Raw genomic sequence first — 23,490 nt, forward strand, 5'->3', positions numbered from 1 at the left:
GTTTAATTATCAAGTTCATGCTTGTCGAAAAAATTCTTTCAAACATGATACACGATAATAAAAAGGACATTTATTTATCAGGGAGTTAACTGTAAGGATATATGTGTACTTCCCATTCGTTCAATCTACTTGCCTCGTTATACTTTTAACATTTTTTTTTTTTTATACTGAATACATTGTTTACTGCTACTACTATACCAACACTCACAGTTTCGATAACCAAGTTATCATCTTCAGATACTAAAGGTGAATAGTTTATCTTCTTCGAAGACGATTACTTAGTAAACGAAACCGGTTGTTTTCAATATGAGCAACTGTACCAGAAATTCCAACTTCATTGTTCTACTATATAGTCTATTTTCGAATTTATATACTATTTATCAAATCTATGCGAACTACAAAATAGTTACCATTTTATTAATATTGGAAAATTTACGAGAGTGAGTGGTATGGCGTTTGAGTTTGACCTCAAAGGCGCTGGTGTAAAGTGAGGTCTACGAAATGTCATGTCAACTGTCACTCTTTGTTTGGGGACAAAATAATTATCTATCGTCCGGAAAAAACGTCCTTTAAACCTAAAGATCAACCTATTTATAAGGTTCATTATCAAAATAACGTGTAGTAAGTACATTCCTTAAATCCATTTTAAGCAGACTGACGCGTGTTAAGTTTATTCAAGTTACAGCAATTGGCTACTATAAAAAGATTCATATTAATAGTATTTATTCCTGCCAATTATTAGTTTTCTTACATCTTACATCTTCTTGTTAATTATACCGGTGTAAAGAAATTATGATACATTTACCGGAACCCCGTTGACGATACGCCAATGGCATTTCTGCTCTCTTAAATTTATTATGTGCACTGATCATGGTCATGGCAATTATTTAGACAACTCAATCACATCATTTTTTAGCTTTGTTGGATGATCCATAAACAAGGTTTCACAAAAATTGTATTTTGTGCAAAATTAAGTTTTTGAGCAGTAGTTCTGAAACACCCTAGTATATTTTCTAATTAATAAAAGTCGTTCAACATTTCACCATCACTAATAATTATTATAATTACTGGTAAGTGTAAACACCTGGTTTTCGAAGAATAAGTTTTACAACAATCAAGTCTCAAATTCAGTTTAAAATCGATAATCGAAATAATCAGCAATAAAAAATAGATCGACTATCCTAGCTTGGCACTCGACCTTGAGAATGTCCTGATGGGCTATGACAAACTCCGCCCATCAACACCGATTCATTTTTTGATGATACCGTTTCTTAGATTCAACCTCCAAGGTAAAAATTCCAAAGGCGTAGTAATTTTTTTATATTCATTTACTTTCAAGTGTTGAGATTCGGCAGGGCAAGAAGCTTTTTATACATATCTACTCGAAGTTTCGCTTGAATATCGGTTAATTCGTGTGGCACTATTCGACAACCTTTATAGGTTTTACCTAACGATTTTAAATGGGGCGATGTATGGTATTTTCAGAAGGGCCAAGGGAGTCCGATAATCGGCGAGTGTTCGTTTTGTAGTGCTTCTTTTTTAACTTCAATATCCCACTTAGCTGGACGAACTGAAGGCTAACGACCTAGAAACGCCAAATCTCCAATATAAAAACGATTAAACCAACGTTCTGCCGTTCGTTTATTAACTGTATATAAAATAGAGAAATTGTACTTTTCATTTGAACATTTGAAAGAATTAGAGTCGCGTAACAACTTGAGGTGAATTGAGGTGTAGGAATTTTCACATATGAAAACTGAAGACGTTAATTTTGAGACAATCTCTTCTTATTTACACGACACTGAAGTTTCAAGCAGATACACCATCGTAAAATAGTTTTCTCTGTCTATTCAGGCATTTTATTTTTTTCGGTTGCGCATATCTAAATTATCAGGATAAAATGGCTGAATTATAAGAGAGTTTGTAAATATATGTTTCATTCCCTTGAAACAATTGAAATTAATTTTTTCCGTTTTTCTTGGTACACCAATTTCACTTTAATGTAGTGTTAGCATAAATTTGAAAAATAGTATAGTCCAACGTTTTTTCAGTTTCAAATAAGTTTTCTCGAGGGCGTTGAAAATATATTTTCTAAAGAAACTGTATACGATGAAATATTTTTATATAGTTACAACAAAATTAGAATGATATTATCTATCGTAAGAGGTAGAAAAAAAGTGTGGAGTAGCTTCTGAAGCTGTCTAAGAAAATTTGAAATTTTTATTTTTTGTAGAAATTCAAAGTAAAATTTATTTTCTACAAGTTATTTTTTCTCATTGAAACCCTTTCTTCGGACTGGTTATATTTCTTCTTTTCTGAATGTGGGATTAGGGAAATGAAACCATTTTGTAAGGTAGGGGTAGGAGAGGGTTTACAACATTTGTAAAAAAATAGCGGGATTACTTCGGTTCTAATCTAACTAAAATCCAGTGCAAGTGTGTTTTGAATATAAAAAAATCGTGTATGAACAACAGGAATGAAGTAAATTTCGTCAAAATATAAAAATTGAAAAAAAATTCGAATACTATGAATGATAATGATAGAAACTCAGATATGAATTTGGCAATTGTTTGTTGAATTAAATACCTTTCACGATAATAAGCTTTATGGAATACTTTTGTATTTTAATTGTTAGTTCCGAAACAATTTTTATAGTGCACCACTGCAACTTATTATTTATATACGGGATGTATTCATTAATGCAGCAAAATTAATCAACTTATTATAGTGGAAGGGCATCGCACAATATTAAACTTACGTCCTGTTGGCCGAGTATACACGAATTAATGTTCTGTATGGGATAGATGCCCATTGATAGGGTACGAGGACCTGGTGAATGAGCTCCCTTTTTGTTTATTAGCAGCAAAAAAGGAAGAGAACAAACACAATAAATACGCACCGAAAATAGGTGTCGTTCGACCAAAAAAAAAACATGAAAACTAATTCGGACAATAACGTACATGGAATCTAAGTGTAAGTTTTCAAAAGTCTACAGCTAAATCTAACTAGGAAAAACTGATAATAAAAAATAGTGAGTTCTGTTCAATGTACAGTGGAAATGAAGAATATTTATACGTTAAGGTGTTTGGACTATTTTATATTATCTTTGTAAAAAATTACTGATACTAGAAAAATTTAACCCTAACCACACAATTTTTTTATAAGCAATAACAACTAAGATAAGAGGTGAGTAATTTATAGGTTGAAAAAGCCTCTAATCTAACGAAATTATTTTAATTCGGCGGATATTAATAACAATATAAATTGTGACCCAATAATAGTCTATAAGCAAAACATAATCCTGAATTTGACACTTATGCGCTGAAAGATTTATGAAATTCATGACTAGTCAATATTTTGTTTATTTATTCATTTTAAGATTCGCTAGACTTTTGAAAATTGAATAGAAAAAAATGAAATACGATAACATTCCGTATTTGTAAGATGATTATATTTTTCAGCAGATTTTTTAGAAACGTTTTCTATTTTTGTCCTGCTGTCAAAATATAATAAACTCAGTATTATTTATGTCTCTTTATAATGTGAACTTTGAAAATTTGTAATCAACAAGAAGTCTCTAGATCAAGGAATGCTAAACTAGTCAATAACGATATCTTGGGGTCGAAATTAATTTCCCAAGTGTCGGCATAAGGGAAACGTTATTTTGGGAGCCGGTGAGGTATAAAAAAGTGACACCTATTAATTATGTATATAACACATCACATTTTTTGCCAAAAATCAGTTTCTACAAATGCTTCTATATTTGAACTGAATTTCTTACCGACGAGCATTTTTTTGGGATCAGCGAATAGCCAGTAGACACTGGGGGCCAGATCTGCACTATACTGTGGATGAGGAAGCAATTCGAAGTGTAATTCGTTCAATTTAACCATCGTCGATGAACAATATTCCATGCGCATCTCAGAATACTGAAGCTCTCAGCTGTTGTGCCTTTGGACGCTTTGGACGTGGTTCCCGGTTGCATATTTCATCCATTGTCACATATCGACGCAAGAAATCTGATTATTACGTGTAAACATGGCCAATTACTCCTCTGAATCATCAACACGTAGTTGATTTTGATCGACTATGATTAAGCGCGGCATCCACTTTAAAAAAAGCTTTCTCATGGTCATTGTTCATGCATAATTGTAAACACACTGCCTACTGATATCTTTACGCCCTCAGCTATGTCACGCAATTTCAATTTACGATTAAATATAACCAATTTTTGGACTATTTTTATGTTTTCTTGAGTAACCACGTCAATTGGACGATCATCATCAGTGACTGTACGTCAAATGGTTCTTTTGGATGGAACAGAATCCGAATAACACTTAAGCCATTGCTGAGCTTGTACAGTATTTCTTTTTTATTAAGAAGCAATTAAAAATTAACAAACGACATTGTTTTGAAAATAACAAAAGTAGCTTCACTTAAACGGTTGTCACTTTTTTCTGACTAATCGAAATGTCATGATATTTTATACATAGTCTTTTGAAAGTTGGTACTTCATACTACACACGATTTATTGACTAATGTTATATATATATATATATATATATATATATATATATATATATATATATATATAGGAAGTTTAGTTTGTCATGTACCATGCGACCCAAAGGATCTATTGTGTTCCCTTTCCTCACTATGGCACAGGTGATTAGAGCTGATATATTATTCCCAGATTTCTTAGAGAGTTCAGAATGTAGGATGGCTCTTGCTGCCAGAGATCTTAGTCTTCTATTTCATACGCTCTCAGGTGTAATGCTCTGGAGTTTCCTAGTCTCTCACAATTAGACGCATACACGAAATCATGATCATGTCCAAGTTCATGTTTTAGTGGTGAAACAAGCTTGCAATTAGGTTGAAAGTTTCTTTGAATTTTGAAATTCGTTGGAGCTTGAATGATAATACAATATCTATTAATTCTATTGACATTTATTGGTTTGGACGCATTTCACAATAATTTTACTTGTAGGTTTGATGATCACTATGATTCCTCAATGGACAATATGTCGTCGGATATCTAGCTTGGTAGAAAGTCACCAGGTTTATGCAATACACTGAATCCAACTGTTTTTTAAGTCCATGTATGTTGATAAAGATTATTGAGAAAACGATTCCAAGTTCACTCATCGAGGTATCAGTTCATTTTCGAAAAAGTATCTCTGGTTCAAAAACAGTTTTGGAATTCCCGATCTAGATCTACTTCTAGTCGATTTTTATGATAGAGACAAATTTATCATCGTTTGTCAATATTCTAAAATCGAACGTTCATGTTTTAATCAGCTCATTAAAAATCTTATAAGAGGTTGATTAACCCTTAATCAGTTCCATTAAACTTACAATTATGATTGTTATCGTTTCCTTGTACGCGATACAATTGGATAAATAAGGAAAGGTTTATTTTGTTTTTGTCGACATCTAAGGATATTTTTAAATCGTGTGTGATCTAAAGTGATTACACCAATACACAAAGGATGTTGTTAGAAAATTACAGTACATCCCAAAAGTATAAAATAAGATGAAAACAATAGTAAAAAATACAATGTTTTATTGAAATGTTCGTATTTAAATTTTCGCTCTAAACTTTATTTTAGATATACCATCTATTTATACATACACTGATATGTATATAGTGTGTTCATAAAGTTACGATACAGTTTTTTTGGATTTGGGTTATGTTGAATAAAATTTTTATTCTACATGCCACAATAACTAATTATCATATATATTTTCAACAGTACACCTTGTATATATCTTTTTTTTAAATAATTTATTAAATTATAAATTTAACCGTCATGATCACTCAACTGTGTTGATTCAAATTGGGTCTGAGTCAAGAGTTTTTAATTAACAGTTTGAAGCTGCCTGGCGTGGAATGGGTAAGCACTTTGGTACACTCCCCACCTCAATCAGGTCAATAATATTTAACCATTGACCACGAGAACATTATTTCTCAGATAACTAGGGTGAAGCTTCAAACTATAGTTTGAAGGCATGGTAAACTTTTAGAAGCACTAATCTAGCCCCAAAACTGGTTGACCAAAGATCATAACTGATAATAAAAAAAACATTGAACGTTATCCAAAGTATATCCTTGTACATCCATTTGTAAAACCAGATTATTTGGATTTGTTTGAGGAATTGAATACTTCCTTCAATGAGGAATGTAGTTCGTAATAGTTTGTCTCATTGGGATGGTATGGCTATTAGAAATTCCTTAAAATTTTCCAACGCCGGATTAATGGAAGGAATGGAGTCAGATCTTCCGATTTATCGCCATTAGACTTTTTTTGGAGAGTATCTAAGGAAAAGTGTTTACCAGACAAAACCTGATAACAGGAATAAACAGAGAAATAGAATACTGATAACAGCCCGTCTAATAACAAAACAGAAATTGTGTAATCCCATATCAGCTTGTTATAATGGTATACTATCAAATAGAAGTAGAGAGACAATTTAAACATTAGATTAAATAAATTTAATAAATATTTGATCCTATTAATGTTGTTTTCTATTTTTTTTTTTTTTTCTCGATAGTCTTGATAGGTGTATTTGTAATTCATAGATATGGAAAACTGAAAATTTATTTGACAAATCGTTTTAATGTAAACCTAATCGACATCGAAATATTAGCAAGTTACGTTACTTTATGAAGACACTGTATATATTTCTTGTATGCACTTAGTTTGAACTAATCATGCTGCACAATTAGACTGAGAGCTATCCATATAAAATGCACGTGACACGTTTGTAGAAATGTGCAAAACATGCTTAAAAAGTCACAACAAAATATGGGGCGTTGGAAGATGGCGCCAAGGGGCGAAAGTAATTTTTTCTCATAATAGGTAAAACGCCACATAATCGCAACTTATCTAAGACGCACCTAATCGATTCCCCCCCTTATGCCAGAAAGTTTTTTAATTAGTAAACGTAGTCGATTCTCGCAGAAAATTATTTTTACGGTTCATAATGTCTGCACAATCGAGAAAACCTAACGCAATTGACCTCCAAACTGGGGGATGAAATAGAGATCCTTATGACATAATTTTTTTTATCTAAAGATCTCGAAAGAACAAAGTTGATTCGTCGTGTATACGCTATTCAACGGTTTAAGGTTTATCAATTTTGTGAATTGTCAGTATTACAGGATTTTCCTTTTTTTACCCTCTCGCGATAGTTGTCGAACTGCACACTTAGTAAGCAGTTAAAGTAATTAACAATCATTAATCCTCACAAGAGCAAATTGAAAATAATTTCCTTTTTTCGAGGAATCGATTGCTTTCATTCTCTCATAGGGAGTTCTCGCAGTTCTACCGGAATGTTTTTGGAGAGAAAATAATTTCTGGCATTGGCGAGCAAAAACATTGGAACACTTTTCGGGAATTTTAACCCCCTTATGAGGAAAAATTCATGTTTTCTCGGCCCTAGCGATATGTCTAACAATGACAAACGTTTATGGCCCTGGTTGCTACCTACCTTCCAGCGCACCATATTTTGTAGTAAGAAAGTTGCGTTTAGTAATTTTAGTAAGTTTTATTCGAACATCTTTTGAACATTTCAATCACTAACCGTTTTACATGCATTTTATAATGGTAGCAGTCTAACTGTGAATTTAGTGAAATTCAAACATCTCAATGGCAGAGGTGACAATGATATGTATGACAATGGAAATTGTAGTCCAAAATGCAATTAATAAAATTCGTATTCGAGCCGTTAGTATGAAAAATGGTATTTTTAGTAGTGCTCATGATATTAATTAAACAACTAGAATATGTACACAGTGATCTTAGCTCATTTTAAGAAATATTACAAAAATATTTTTCAAAATCATTCACTGTATATACGAATTATTTTCCTTGGTAGCCAATTTTAAAGAATGATAATATCGTTTAGGTGAATTTTTTCATTAATAGGTTCGTATTTTAAAATTACGACTGTTTCACGAGATAGCGGAAACCTTATATGGGGGTAATATAGTGGGAATTGACTGCATGCACTGATCACCAAGGAGAGTTCAAAGGTTGAACGATTTTGAGATTTAACATCTCATCTACCTCTTTACAAGGAGAATTTATTTCCATTCCTATTCCTTTTTTCCCATTATCAGTTTCCATAACATTATGTTACATTTTTGTAACTAGGACCCCATATATGCAATATTATGACTTGTTGTTTCTAAGTTTTCTTCGACACTTAGTACGTACTCCAACAATAGACTAATTAGTGTTGCAGATAGTCAGTCACCTTACTCCTTACTCCTTTATTAATTGGGAATTCTCCAGTTTCTCTTGGTCTTTTATCATCTTTTTTCTATTGATTTAGTCAAACGCTTGTTGGCAATCTATAAACACCATTTAAATATCGATGTTGTGTTCACGTGTTTTTTCTATTATCTCTTTAAATGTGTGTGTGTTGCTTATATTGTGGATTCGTTTTAAAGCTACATTGGTATTCTCCTACTATATTTATAACATTCTAGTGATATTTATAAAAATAATATAGAGTACTATAAAGTCGTGATCTAATCTTCTAATCCCAAAATCCATGAAATCTTTGGTCTTTGAAAGTCTCATTTTATTTATATAAGTGCTCGTGATGTTTGCGAATATTTTTTATAATAAAATAATTTGTTATAATTTATCAATTTGTTATACAGGATTTCCATGAAGTGCTGTGCAGTGAAAGCGATATTAAATATTTTTATCTTGGGGATAATATTATGGAAAACAAGAAAATGTCGCTACCCTCCAAATTCTCTCTAATTACATAACTTACTTTTGTAATTGGTGCAATGAAAAATATCATGAGAATTGTAATTTTTATGTAATATGTTGAAAAAAGTTGAACTAACACCGTCATTTGAACTAGCTCACAAACTCAACGTCTTGATCCTATTGATCCTGAGTTGGATAACCTCAACGTTCTCAAGTTGTTGTATCCGTTGTTAATGGTTACGGGCGAATTTGGCTATGGTCTGGTCAACAATTTCTACATCGAGAAACTGGGAACTGGGAAACTTGGGAAAGTTACATTTACTGGCACAACCTCAAAGCTGTATACCATAAGTCCAAACGGGTTTCAATATTTGTTTGTGGAGAAGCGATTTGTTGTGTGTGGACAATTTGGAGTTTATTCATTTGTATATCTTTTTATATTTTATACCAAGCTGTTCGCGTTTCTTTTTAATAACGTGGACTCCCTAGCGAAGTCTACAGCAAGTGTAATTCCCAAATACTTTGCATTTTTTATTGTTGCTAGGTTATTTTGTTTTCGTTTTTTTTTTTGTAAAGTTAACATCAGCAGATTTGTTTTCATCAACTTGATACGTCATGTATTAGTTAAAGTGTTAATAACACATGGATGTTTGTAATTTGATATTAGCTTCTTCGTGTTAGTTTCCTACATCCAGAATGGCCGTATCATCGGCAAACGTTGCAATTATATTCTATTCAAGATTTGGTATATCGCTGGCTGGTATACAGTAAGTAGAGTCCAGGGCCTAGTACACTACTCCTGTCTTCTTTCTGTTTTACTCTACGAGTAAAATAGCTGTCCGATAAATAAGATTTTACTTTCTGTGTTACGTCAATTACCTCTGTGATTCCGTGAACTTGGTCGATGGTTGACTGCTTTTCCAACCAAATTAATGAGATGGGATGATGTTTTTTCATCTATTACGTATGTTGTGGTCTCTAAGGAGTTGTACAGAAGAAACAATAATAAAAAGAATCGTGTTTAAGAAATTATTTAGTCTGATCTAGTCGACTAGTCGACAGTACCATTTTTAAATGTATAAACTGAGTACTTGTAATGAATAATTTTGTACCTATTGAGTTTTATTTTTTCTATGAACTTTCAGTTTCGACGAGTGTACGTGATAGATCCATTCTTCTCTCTGTTGAAACCAAATAATTTGAAAACTATTGATTTTAGCACAATGAAAATTGATTTAGCCCAAAGTTATTAGCTCCTCACCGACAAGTGCAATGGAGCTGAGTGGTTTGCATAACATGGAATCATTCTTGTAACTCGAAGTGTTAATAAACGGATAAGAAGATTTGATTCGAAATCAGCAATAGATTGATTTCCGCTTCCGTTAAAACTTGCATGATTATCGAGCTAAGGTAGGAAGAAGACGAGGGAATGAAACTCATTGATTGAGCAGCACCTACATCATACTTATGGTTAAAAGTTACCTTAGTTTTCATCGAATGCAATGAATGCACACATCAATATTTACATTTGGTGCTTATCTACAAATAGCTTCCAAATCCAACTCTTAAGTCCATTATAGCCAAACAAACCCGGGACAATTCTCAACAGGTTCAATTGAAAATGAGTGCGATGCAATTCATACAAAGTTGAGACATAGGATAGGGGTAAGTAACATGAGCTGAAATACATCATAAAAATATTGATCAATTGATCAATATTGATAATCAGTTAGATTATCGTCATCCGATCAAAGTATATTTTAATCATTTACATAAAACGAGTTTCCTGATATGTACGCCAAATATTACCGAAATAAAATGATAATTTTCACTGGGTGTTCGGGTTATATATATATATATATATATATTGTTGTGTTAAATGAAAACCTCAGAAACCATAACAATGTTAATGGTTCCAATCATCGGTAGATATTAAAACAACTCTCAAGTTGTTGATAAATCTAATATAATTAATTGCTATTAAACGCGAAGTATGAAAAATGTTTTCGAGTGTTTTGCCGTTTATTTTCGTAACGTTTTCCCAAAATAATTCGACAGACATCCGTCAATGGCAGCATATAAAATTTATCTATCGTTAATTCGATGTTCTGTATATACATATCTACAAAAAATTGATTAAAACAAGTTTTTTTATTACAAAATCATTGGCGACACCTTTGGGTAACTGACTTAATTGTACTGAAATTATTTTGTTTACAAGCGGACGTAGTTTTCGACATTCTGATAACTCGGGAAAAAAGTTTAATTTAGTTAACAAGTAGCTTCATCAACCTAAGCTTAAGGTGTAAAGGAGGCATTAACTTAAGGCTTTTTCCGCTTCAACCATCGGTTCAACTTTGACGTTTTGTTTTCTTGGTTGTTCTGGTAAAAACTAAACACGAGATGAACTAGTAATTATTTCGGTGGCTCAGGTAGTGGTCGTGTTAGGTTATCTGCAATTTAAGCAGATAACAAGCAATTCAAGGTCCAGTTATTAGATAAATTCTGCATTTTCACCTCTGTCTTTTACACGTATTCACTATGCAAAAAGAGCAATGGTTTTTTGATTCTCGCCGTATCTTTCGTATTCTTTCATACAAGAACTTACTTAACAAATCGTTTACTTTTTGTGTCGTACACCACTGGATCGAATGAATGTGTTATGTTTATCGCCAGAAAGTAAAAAGTTGCGAATTAAGGTATGTTAATTGGCATAACTATATTTAGATTCCGGTTTATTTGATTTGAACACAGCAGCGTGTTTTTCACATAAGTACGCCGTCCGTGGTGCTATAAATCACGACGTACTTGTCTTTGTATAATTTCGAGACTATCAAAAAAATATTAATTATATACTTCCAAATCCAAATAATCAAACTGTTATTTCCACCTTTTATATATTGTCGTATAATAAAATGATAAATGGTAAAATTTTGTAGTTATGTTATTAACTAAACATTCCATATTTATTTTCATCCACAGACGCTCCCCTAATAGAGTTACAAAGCTAAGAGAAATCGTATTAAGGGTATCGTACTTGAGATTATTAAAAACCTAAAATTTGATTAGATCAGTTGAGATTAGAACAATAACAAGTAAAGAGGAATAAAGAAAAGTAATGGATCTGACAATATACCGAAAGTAATAAGCAAGTATAATGAAAAAGAAAAATAAGAAGATTAGTATTATACGGAAATGAGGTAGAAGTGGCAATATTTAGAAAAATAGAATTGATCACAACTAGGTTGAACAGTATATTAAAATTTGTTCCAAAAATATCTTAATCACCAATATCACTAAACCCCGTATAAATTTATCTAGATTTTAAATTGGGGCAAAAAGATATTTGATATTTAGTTGTTTGTACGTTAAATATAATATCTAAGTAATTTTCTTCTAGATTGTTTGACAAACACGGGGATTTAAATAAATTCTGATAAAAATGTTTAAAAGCTGTTTTATTAACCCATAAATATCCTAGATGATTTATTATTATTACTTGTTATTTCACTACAATAAATGGTTATCTTTTGGTAGTTTTTAAAAACGAATCTGGCATCGGTTTTAAAATAGAAAAGCAAAATTATGAACCAAAACCTACCGATTAATCAACTCCACCAAAAAAGTATCGCATCACCCCCAAACACGTCATTGCATACAGAATCTGTGTTTCATACGGCCGGTTTCATAATACATTCAAATGATGCCCTAAATTTAAAGTTTCCATTAAATTAAGTCGCGTGTTTAATGATTGACATTTAATAAAAAAGTTTTAAAAAGTAAACGGTTTATAATACAATGTCTAAATATCGTGCTACTTCCAGCTCATGCGAAGACAAAAAATATATCAACATAGATAAAAACGTACAAACTGTATCTGATGCTCGGTTTTAGTTTCGTAACATAGCAGGGCCGGATTAAGCTAGGGGCGACTTCCTTTTTAAAGGTACCCTCATTTGAAAAAACCTCTTCACAAAAACTAAGTTAAATAACCCTTTAATCTAAAGGAAGCTCTAGTTAAAATATCAGTAAGGGTGGAATTATGAACCGTGGGGCCGTTTGAAGTGGAATGTTTTATTGTTACACAACAAGAAACTAATAAAAATACAAAAAACGGAGCTTTTTACCAGTTTTTGTTCGGCACAGATAGAAAGTACACGGTTCGTGTTTTATTGGGCATTTTTAAATGAATATTGACTATGGAAGAGCGTGTAAACAGAAATTCAAATTTAACAAGAGAGAATAATTGGTCTTATTGAAGACGGGCTCAATCATAAGTACGTTGCCAATATGATGGAAGTTTATCAGTCAACTGTGTCCCGGGAGTTGCAAGATGAGGCCGGAGCATATAATAAAGGCTAGTGCAGAGTCGGAAGTCGGCAACTACACCTCTAGACAACAGATTTTTAGAGTCAGAATAACTGACACTGCTCCTCAACTAATCAGGGAACATTGTATAGCTAAATTAAGATTCGCTCGCAAACATACGAACTGGAATGTTCAAGATTGGAGTAATGTACTTTTCACTGACGAGTCCAAATTTATGTTTATGTACTTTAGATCGTAGAATACCTGTTTATAGAAGAGATGGTGAGAGGTATTTTCCCTGCAATATAATTATGGAGGAGGGTCTATAATTTTGTGGTGTGAAATATGTTTAAGGACACACACAAAATCGGTACTGTTATATAAAGGATAATTGATTGCTCATAGGTACTTTACAGAGATTTTAAAGGAACATTATAGGCAATTACTTTGTGTTAATGCATAATAATGCATGTCCTCATGTCGCTAGAATACACTCGTACCTTCAAGATGTAAATATTGTGGTTTTAGACTGGTCTGCTCGCAGACTCTATTGAGCATGTGTAGGATAATTTCATATCAGTTGACCTCTAACAACTGCAAGAGATCTTAATTATTGAGTGGGACAATTCAGACGAAAATTACTTGGAGGACTTGATCAGAAGTATGCGACGGATTTTTCGCAATGTGATTAGAGCTCGAGGAGGCAACACACTCACTGAATTTAATTTAATGTTTACAATCCATTACTTTAATATCACTTTTTGTTCGTTATTAGTTTTAGTTTAGAAAATATCCCGTGGAATGAGTAATTTTCTTTAAAGAAAAGACGGAGTTCGATATTTTTGGAAAGGCCTCGTATTTATTTTTTCTTCTGAAGATACCAGCGAACGTTGACGCAGTTTCCATTAATGGCTACCTTACATATATAAATAATTCATTCGTCTCACTGTTATTTGGAGATTTATACGTAAGTTATATCAGTAGTGTTGTATATTTTCACAAGCATCTCAGTGCAAACAGTAATCTCTCTTGTGAAACTTACTAAATATTAATATTAAAATTTAAGCTTCTTTCAAAGTTAAATAAACAATTGAACTTTTATAAGCGTTCATTAGAAATAATTATTTTGATTCGAGCTAAGATCACAAGCGGCAGAAAAGCAATAGAAAAATAGCAATGATTATGTCCACACAGAAACACAAACATTGTCACATTCTCAATTTAAAATAATCGAATACAATACCATCTCATTGTACATCTCTTCGGACATTTTCTGAAAATGTAAACGAAATGTCGCTACACCAGTACGAGATTTATATAAATAAAAAATTAAAAAAAATCAAAAGTGGACCCAAAAAAATCTGTTACTACTGATTTAATAAAACTAACTAGAATAGAATTAAAATTGTTTCTGTTCTATTTAGTGACATAGCACGTAGTTATACTGACGAGGCTCATGAACGCCGAAACATGTCTGCGTATGCGATTGTAGCTTTCAAAGTATACCCCCGTGACGATATAGAGATTTTTCATGTTCGAAAATCAATAGCCATAAGAGTATAAATAAATATTTTGTTAAATAAATAGGATTTTCTTTCACTATCTATTTTATTATAAATTTTTATCGGCGATTAATTATAAGATAGTTAGTGAAAATTAAAATAAGTTAGTTTTGGTTGTAAGGTCCCTAGTTTTGCTATCATTCCGTATATATTTTATATCAAACAGAGTTTTTTGTGTACCTTTTAAAAAATAAATTAAAACGAAGCTTGTAAATCCGAAATAGTGTTAGTGGCAGTTTTTTCCTTTTCATCGAGTTTTTTTTTTTCGATGGAGTTATTTTCTCGATTCTAATTGAAAGCCCGAACGAGATTTTGATTTTTATAAACATTTCGTGGTAAAAATTAAACATTTGTTAGATGATACAAAATTCCCTACTTAGTTCTGGAAAACAGTGGCGTAGCGTGTACTAATCAGAAGTGGCGACGAAGTCGCATCAGCATCAGTAATCAGTGATACTACAAAAGTAATTTTCTTTGGATTTTTGTTTCCTTGTAATCATGTAGTAAGGATCTGTAATTAATTTTTGCAGTTGAATTTGCTTCGATTGAGAGTATTGCTAAATCGGACAATAGATGATGTTAAATACTGTTTCTTCTTCTAACTAGTTTTTAAATAATTCCCTTAATTTCCTGTGGAATGCATGGAGGACATAATTTTAATAGCAATGAGTTTGGTAGAATTCATAGACAAACTTTGTTAAAAACGACTGACTTAGTCGAGTCAAACGTACGTAAAGTTTGAATATTGCTTGGATACTGTGAATACTCAAAGAATAAAATCGTATTATCATTTTCAGATTAAGGAAAAGCTGTTTTTCAATGTTGGTTTTGCTATTATAACCAATACCAACGCCAATATTTGATTTAAAGAGTTCAAAATGAGACCCAGACTTAGATACGCCCCTGTTGAGGTAACCTTTGGTATTAAATGATGGAAACTTTTCTATCATCATATTTTTTTTTATATATTTTGGTCTTGGAGCAATATCTGAATGTGAATCATATTTCAAAGTCAAAAACCCTAAATTCTACACGTTTTTTCACCTCGAAAGACTTTTTTTGATATAATATAAATATATAATTATATCGATAATATAAATGATCGAATAATAAATCCAAAATATTTTTTTCTCTATTGGTAGGTATATTAGAGATGAAAAAGAAACAACTGCCGAAATAATTTTTTTTTACTATAACCTTCATAGATCGTGATTCAAATTAGACATTTTTCAAGAAAAAAAGGGAAATGTTAGGGTTAACACATTTTATGCTGTACAAAAGTTTGAATATAACAAAATATGTACAATTTAACCATTCACCAAAAAGCACAAATCTTAAAAAAAAACTCAAATGAAATCAAAATGCAACAAATTTGCATACTTCTATCGACGATGCTCGAAAATACGTTAAAAATTCAATTGTGATATTCTGAATGAATTATTTTTATTGAAAAAAAAATCTTTCATATCCTTCATTCAGAATAATTATAAACATGTTACGGATACTGTAAATACGTCCATTAATCAATATTTGATCTTTATATTTAGTACACGACAAGGTTTACTTTCATAACCTCTCATCTTCTCATAAATTATATGAACACGAAGACGTGGTTGTTTAATGTAAAACTATGAATAGGACAACCCGTATACTTCACGAACGAATATGCCATTCGAATCTAGTGTCAATCAAATAAATCTATCTAATGATAAATTTGACAATCCAGTGTTTATCTCCTCGACAACGGTAATTTTCATTTTTGTAAAAACTGTGCATTTAGTCCAGGAGATAGCGTTAAATTTTAGAAGTGGTTTTGGCAAAGCCGATTTTTTTACGTAGCTATTACAATAAATTAAGTGACAGAATGGTGACTAAAGATGAGGTGAATCAATTTGTAGAAAATGAGTAGAAGCCAAATTCGTATACTTCAACGTGAAAATGCGATCCTTACCCCCTTCGAATGCCAGGTACAACCCCCGGTGAGAAGTATAAGATACGAGGTCTGGCTATTAAATAACGAGACTGGTTACGAAAAAGGGTTTTATTAGAAAAATTATTCTACATTCGAATGCTTCCTTTCAATATACTCCCCTCTCCTCATCCCACACTTTTCCATTTTCAAGCAGATCTTTTTCTAACCTTTCAAGGAAATCTGAGCAGACCCGTTGACGTCAGGAGCTTTTGGTCAGGAGTCAGATTTTTTGGCAGCGACTTTTGTCATGTGTAATTCCTCGTGTAAAATTTTTCTAACCGTGTCTTTATCGGCGTTTACATCCTCGGCAATCATCCGGATGCTCATTCGACGATCTGCACGCACAATTTGCTTGATTTTGGTCACTGTTTTCGGAGTTGAAATAGTCACAGGGCGAACTGGGCGCTGGTCATTTTCACTGTTCTCTCGGTCATCAGTAAAGCGCTTACACCACTCAAAAACACGCGCACGAGATAGAGAATTGTGCCCATAGGCCTCTTGCAACAATTTATAGCACTCAGTCAGTAAGAAAGCCCGCTTTCGGTCAACTGAACCTGGATATTTCTCAGCGCTAACAGCTCGACCATTTGGAATGATTTCACATATACCCTTAGAAAAAAATTTTAATAACGTGTGATCAGTGGCGCTAGCACTGCCCATTGTATCTATCCTCGTTTCCCTATCCACCAACTGGAAAGTATTGCATTAAGTTACTGCCACTGGTAATTTATTGATATCCCATCTTTCTAAAACCACATCGCATTCACTGGAACTTGATCGGGATGTAATTTTACCAAAGTTGGAATGATGAATTTCAAATAATGATCGCCATTCAATCCCTGCCAAAACATCAACTTTTTGAAGGTATTGCGCATGTTCTTATCTCAAATAAGAAAGCTGGAGACAACAAAAGTACATCTAGCAGAAGTTAAGGAATTTTACGATAGAGAACCTGCTTCTAAGAGATCAGCCAGGCTTCATTCAAATTCGCAATGTCTCTCATACTGAGATCTAATTCCGCTGTCCAAAATACAAAAATACAAATGCTGTCTTGGTACTGTGGCGAAGAGTCGACACATTTGCGGGTTAGTTTATCTCATATGAGGTAAATAATAATGGGTGAAAGTGAAGAAAAGCCCTGACGATAAAGAAATAAGGAAAAGATTATTCGTACATATTTGAATAATGTATTTTTATAAGATTGAACATCTCTATCTGGTATTGTTTATTGATGGTATTGTTTTTTGTAACAATAAATAACCTTAAACAAAAATTGACTACTTGTTTATTATCTAAAGTGAATATGACTGTTTTAAAGTTGTGAAACTCTTCGATTTTTGGACTTTCCTCGCAATAGCCGGTGGTCGACTGACTTTTAGAGTGGTACTTTTAAAAAGGAAGGTCACACTCTCAAAAAAGTTTACGAAGAATAAGTAAATACATGTATCTAAAACATATTAATTAGAATTTAATTGTTAAATGCTAAAAAGATAATCGTAAATAGAGGTTTAAAAGTTAAAAACCTCATTTCAGTGTGGTCTTCATTATTGGTTTGTTTGAAAATATTATTTTATTTTAATTAAGAACGAATATGAGAAAGAAGTTAAGAATTAAATTATGGAGATAAATTAGGAATTCTGCTCATATAGAAATATAATCAGTTCTGGACAAGTTCAGAACACAAGGTGATATATATATATATATATATATATATATATATATATATATATATATATATATATATATATATATATATATATATATATATATATATATTAATGCCATTTTTATATCATAAACTTGACTAAACAAAATTTTCAGCTTTGTCAAAACGATTCAAAAATATTCAACACTACCACCCGTACTAATAGTAATTGATGGAATTGACGTTTATTTGACACATTAAATATTTAACACAGGACAAAATTTTTACAGTATCGTACAGTTCGGATGCAAAAAACATAAAATTTTTATAGTAACTAATTTATATTAAAACCGAAACAACTATAAAAATCTTCTAATTCTAAAAAAATGTGAAACAATTAAAGATTTATTACAAAAACTTACCTCCCTAATAGTGAGTGTGTGTGATACCATCTGAATATTATTTTGACTTTGACTGTTTGGTAAGTTCTCACTCGACCTCGACTTAAATAACTGTCTGGAACCGTTAACGACGTTCTTACTCCTTAAGATCATTTCAGTCTTCAAAAATACCCTCGATATATACGAGGAACTCAACCCTCTGATGCCGAACGCTACTTTTAATACCTTTTGCGGCGATACTGGGCATTCTTTACAAAATTTGGATAGCGCGCTATCGATTCCGTTCTTCTGAATCTCCGCTAGCCATTCGGAAGATGACGGAGTTGAAGATTTTTGGAATAAGATGAGTATAGCCATCGCCGTTCGATAGAGCACCTAGAACAAGCGATGAACCAGATGCCAATAAATAAAGAATAATAAAATCTTCGCCTCTTAAGTGAAAGTGTAATGAATATCAGTGTAGGTACCTTAATGCCTTCGTGAAAAAAGCAATCCATCACCCTCACTAGATGTTGGAAAGGTAGCCCTTGGAAAATCCACCAGATCCAATCCATGTAGATTTTTTCCGATCTATTTGCAGCGCAATGCCGTTGAATATGAACCGCCGCTGACTTCTGAAGCAAAATTTTTGTTGGTAATTCAACTTTAGCTGTACTTTACAATATAATCTTCACTAAAGTTCGAAGCATATAGGTTTTTATAATTAAGTGTGATAAATATATGAAATTCGAGTACTCATTCAAGACATTATTGGAAACAAAACTTTAAAGCAGCCGTGGAAGCAAGGAAAAAATGTGAAATTTAAGGGAAAGATACAGTTAACGAGCAAACGGCACGTCGTTGGTTAAATCGTTTTACTAGTGAAGATTTGGCGCTTAAAGATCGTTGGCGCTCATATCCAGATTAAGTTAACCAAAAGCGGGTTTTCTTAACAACAAAACACTTTTAAACCACATATATTGTTAAGATCGAAAAGCCCAATACACAAACCTCTAAAATTACTTCCGTTATATTATCCTCCGTCGTGAAATGTCGACAACGATAACTCTATTGAAAGACTTTCGCTTAGGATGATTTAAAAGTATCATAAAATGTTATGTATATTTCATCACCTGTTCCCATTTTGGAAAAAATACGATGTACACCATTATTTAACATTTTTAACGTTTTTCGCGCGATTCATCCTTTTGGAAGTCGTTAAGCGTAAGTAGCACTCAACAATTTTTCCAAATGAAGATGATTGATGATCTAAAATTGAATTTAATGTTGCGGATCCAACACCAAGTTTTATGTCAATCGCTTGATAGGTACATCTTGGATCTTCTTCAGTTCTACGCCTCACTCCAAATGTTTCCAAAGGTAACTGAGGAACAGAAACTACTAGCACTCTCTTCATCACCAAGCGATATCCGCCCCCCTTTTAAGTACGCTATACCAGCAAAGCACAATTGATGTGAACGAATTTCGTCACCAAATGCGTTTCAACTGTGTTCAAAACAGAAAATGAAACAAAGAGAATCCAAAATCATTTCATTAGCCTAGCGTACTTCGTATAAAAAGGAAAACTTAGATTGGTGAAAATGCAAAGACCCAAGGAATGCAGGATGAATGATGCTGAATGATGGAGATGGATCCCAGATCATAATGGTCTGTTTTTTGCTACTAGATTTGAATTGTTTCCAACCTATTTAGAATAATCTGTAGGATCAAGATATTTCTTGATTTGGTATTTGAGTTACCTTCAATAAACTTCTAGATATTTATTCATTTATATCGAATCTTTTTCTAAAAATCCTGTTTGCAAGGAAATCATGATCTAAAGGGTCCCAGCTCTTCCGTCAGTCCGATAAATTGAAACTGATAGTTTCAACTAATACTCCGAATCAATTCAAATTACATGAACTAAATTTTTATTTCAAAGATTAGCGGCTGTCGAAACTGATAGAGAATGGGATCCTAAAGATGTTAATATGTATAGAGGATGTAATTAATTTAATTCTAATAAATTATTTTCAACGATAACGTGTTGTGTATCTCAAAGAATATGCACACGATCAGTTTGAATATTTTCCCAGACGGATAAATATTAGGAGCTGTCGACGAGGCCAGATCGGTTGGTGTATGTATATGTAGAAGCCAATCATCGAGCGGAAAAAAATTTTGTTGGAAATTTTCCAAATCGGAGAAAATGCCGACAAGTAGTCTCAGAAACAAATTATAATTTTACCTAGTGATTACTTTACATATACAAACGCTGATGGTTTTTAAGTACTTTTTTATTTTTATGTAAACTGTGTTAAGATTATATCGATATAAATCAAAATTTATTTTGTAATATGTACTGAGGGAATTACAATAATATTATTTTATTAAATATTTCTTGGTAATATCGTATGGAACGGATGAATTGCATTAGGGGTGGAGTTCGCCCTCACGTATGATTGCGTGATGTTCTAATTATTAATTAAATTAAAATATTTTATGTGATATAAACATGAAAAAATTCCAATTTTTAAATAAAAGGAAATATAACCGTTTATAATATACTTAAAAATCTGTTATAAGCTAATCTGTTATACGTCTTTTAGCCACCTAATATCGTTTTGTTTGGGTTTACGTTTAAGTCTAAATTCTTTGAAATTGAAGATAAATCATTATTATGATTTATGATGAAGGGAAGAAAATAGAATACCACTTCAATTTAGCAGGGGGATGAACTAGAAAGAATGAAGTGACACACTGACATTCTACGGATCTCGGTGCCTCGGTGCCTACAAATTACATATCTATACATTAGCATGACCAGGGTTAGGAAACGATGTAGGCAACTGTGGTACTAATTCTTCTAGGAATAATTCCAATTATCGTACTCCGTTTCGTCAAAGGATATCGGTCATATAAATTCGTTTCATAAAATCCATGTTAAAACATTCTGATCCGCCCTAACCTAACCTAACCTAACCTAACCGATGCAACCTAGAAACCATAATGTTCTCTACTAGAATATTGTTTTTGTTTCGTTTCAGAAATTCCTGGATGATGATGTAAAGGTGCGATTTATGTGCCAGATTTTCTGGAATAATGATCTGGTCTTCTTCATTCAATACAAATACCTATGATACCTATAATACAAATGAGATTATAAACTTAAACTACAACTAAAATGTATTAACCATATTAATAACTGTCTATGAAAATGGTGCAGCATCTGAAAAAATCCTTTTGAAATCCTTTTACCAACATTTTAATGTTTATATACCTTGCAATGGTCGTTATTTTTTACATCAGTCCTTCATATCGTCTCGGAACTGTTTATCTAATAAAGCCTTTCCATAGATTCGGTGAATTCGGGTTTTTTCAATTCCAGATGATCTTTGGATCAATTTTCGTATTACTTTTTCTCTTCTAAAAAGTTGTTTTTTTCTTATATGAACCATTTTCAAGGATTCAAGGACCCCGTTAGGGGGTGTTTGTCAATGAGTTCTTGTTTTTCTCTTTTGTCGTTTCCTCTTTCTACTTCACGATATGGATGGCTGGTTGAGATATTTTATATCTAGTCATTCTTACAATTTAGATCTTCATTCAGTCAAATATACAATAATGAACAATTTTTTTCAAAAAACTACTGGTTATTATTAATTTTTCTACATTTGTAGAGTTATTACATAATATAGCAAATTCTATAAAAGAATTTTTTTTAGCCCACGAATTTTCCAGCTCTTTTTATTGTAAGAGTAAAAAGTCGCGATTGGAAATAGTAGCGGACAGGTCCGAAAATTTGGAAAAAAGTATTTAATAATTTCATTTTATCACGCTTTTTCTAGTGGAAATTATCAAAATTATAAAATATTTGTGGATTATTATAAAAACAGCTTCATCATCTATATAATGTCGTATAATATATCCACTCACGCATAGACACAAAGTCACCTCAGCTAATTAGGAAGTCGTAGGAGGGATAAGAAGAAAGGATGTCGTTTGTCATGCAATTTGCCTGGAAGCTTTCAACCTTTATACGTGTTGTTTGTTAACTACAAAGTGGTCGGGCGCACTAGTTAATAATCCGAATTCCGTCATCAGATACTCGTGTAGGAACGTTTCAAAAATACGGAAAATTGTTTTTCAACAGTTCACTTAAGTGTAGTAAACATTTTCGTGATTACGAATTATCTATATGCCCACGAATTCTTATATTTCATTAAAAACACGATTCGGAAAAGTTTCAAATTCTTCGTATTAACAATCTATTTTCTAAACACCGAAGGTGGAAAGAAAAATAAATCATCTATAACCATATTAACCAATATGAGAATAATATTAAGCAAGTGGAATAAGCAAATATTAATTAACAATACGTTAAAGTCCCTTCCTATTCAGCCAGGTTTTAGGAGATGTTTTCACGTCAGTTTCTGGTAAGAAGAAAAAGTACTAGATGCCAAATCTGGGTTGTATAGATGGTGATTTCAACCGCAAATATTCCTGCGTTACTTTAGCACTATTAACCACACACACAACGTGAATCCCAGAAAATATGTGGTTGGTCCATAAAATAAAGTTTCCAACGAATTCTCACAATGAAAAACCTCTTTATTGGCATCGAATAATACATTTTTTGTTGTTAAGACCAATGCGTCGCCGCGAAGATAGCTTCAAACCTTTTTTTCTCAGCCTTTCGTCGGTTGTGAAATGCGTCCCTCGCAAGTCTAGGCTGCACGTCCATCTTTGAATTCTCTGCACCATTTGCGTACATGTTGCACACTATTAGCAACCGCAGCTCCATGGGAACCTTTGTTACCATAACTTAAATTTTTTCGTAATTGGTGAATCAGGATTTTTCTACTCCAAAGTGACTCCTTCGTTTTTAGCTAAAGGA

At 32.4% G+C, this 23,490-nt stretch overlaps 1 protein-coding gene across 4 annotated transcripts in view; it reads right to left on the reverse strand.

Moving 5' to 3' along the window:
* Positions 1-23,490, reverse strand: part of LOC130901723 (GTPase-activating protein skywalker) — a 52,814-nt gene that overhangs the window by 9,656 nt on the left and 19,668 nt on the right. Inside the window, exons 4-7 of one of the 4 annotated variants that reach the window (XM_057813285.1) lie at positions 19,085-19,231; positions 18,639-18,992; positions 14,281-14,310; positions 2,759-2,845 (exon numbers count right to left, since the gene is read on the reverse strand). In XM_057813285.1, the coding sequence (XP_057669268.1) occupies positions 2,759-2,845; positions 14,281-14,310; positions 18,639-18,992; positions 19,085-19,231 (618 nt within the window). The remainder of the gene's footprint in view (positions 1-2,758; positions 2,846-14,280; positions 14,311-18,638; positions 18,993-19,084; positions 19,232-23,490) is intronic. The other 3 variants (XM_057813293.1, XM_057813302.1, XM_057813309.1) reach the window with 3 other exon arrangements.

This window comes from Diorhabda carinulata, chromosome 1 (genome assembly GCF_026250575.1).
Source record: "Diorhabda carinulata isolate Delta chromosome 1, icDioCari1.1, whole genome shotgun sequence".
NCBI classification, from domain to species: domain Eukaryota; kingdom Metazoa; phylum Arthropoda; class Insecta; order Coleoptera; family Chrysomelidae; genus Diorhabda; species Diorhabda carinulata.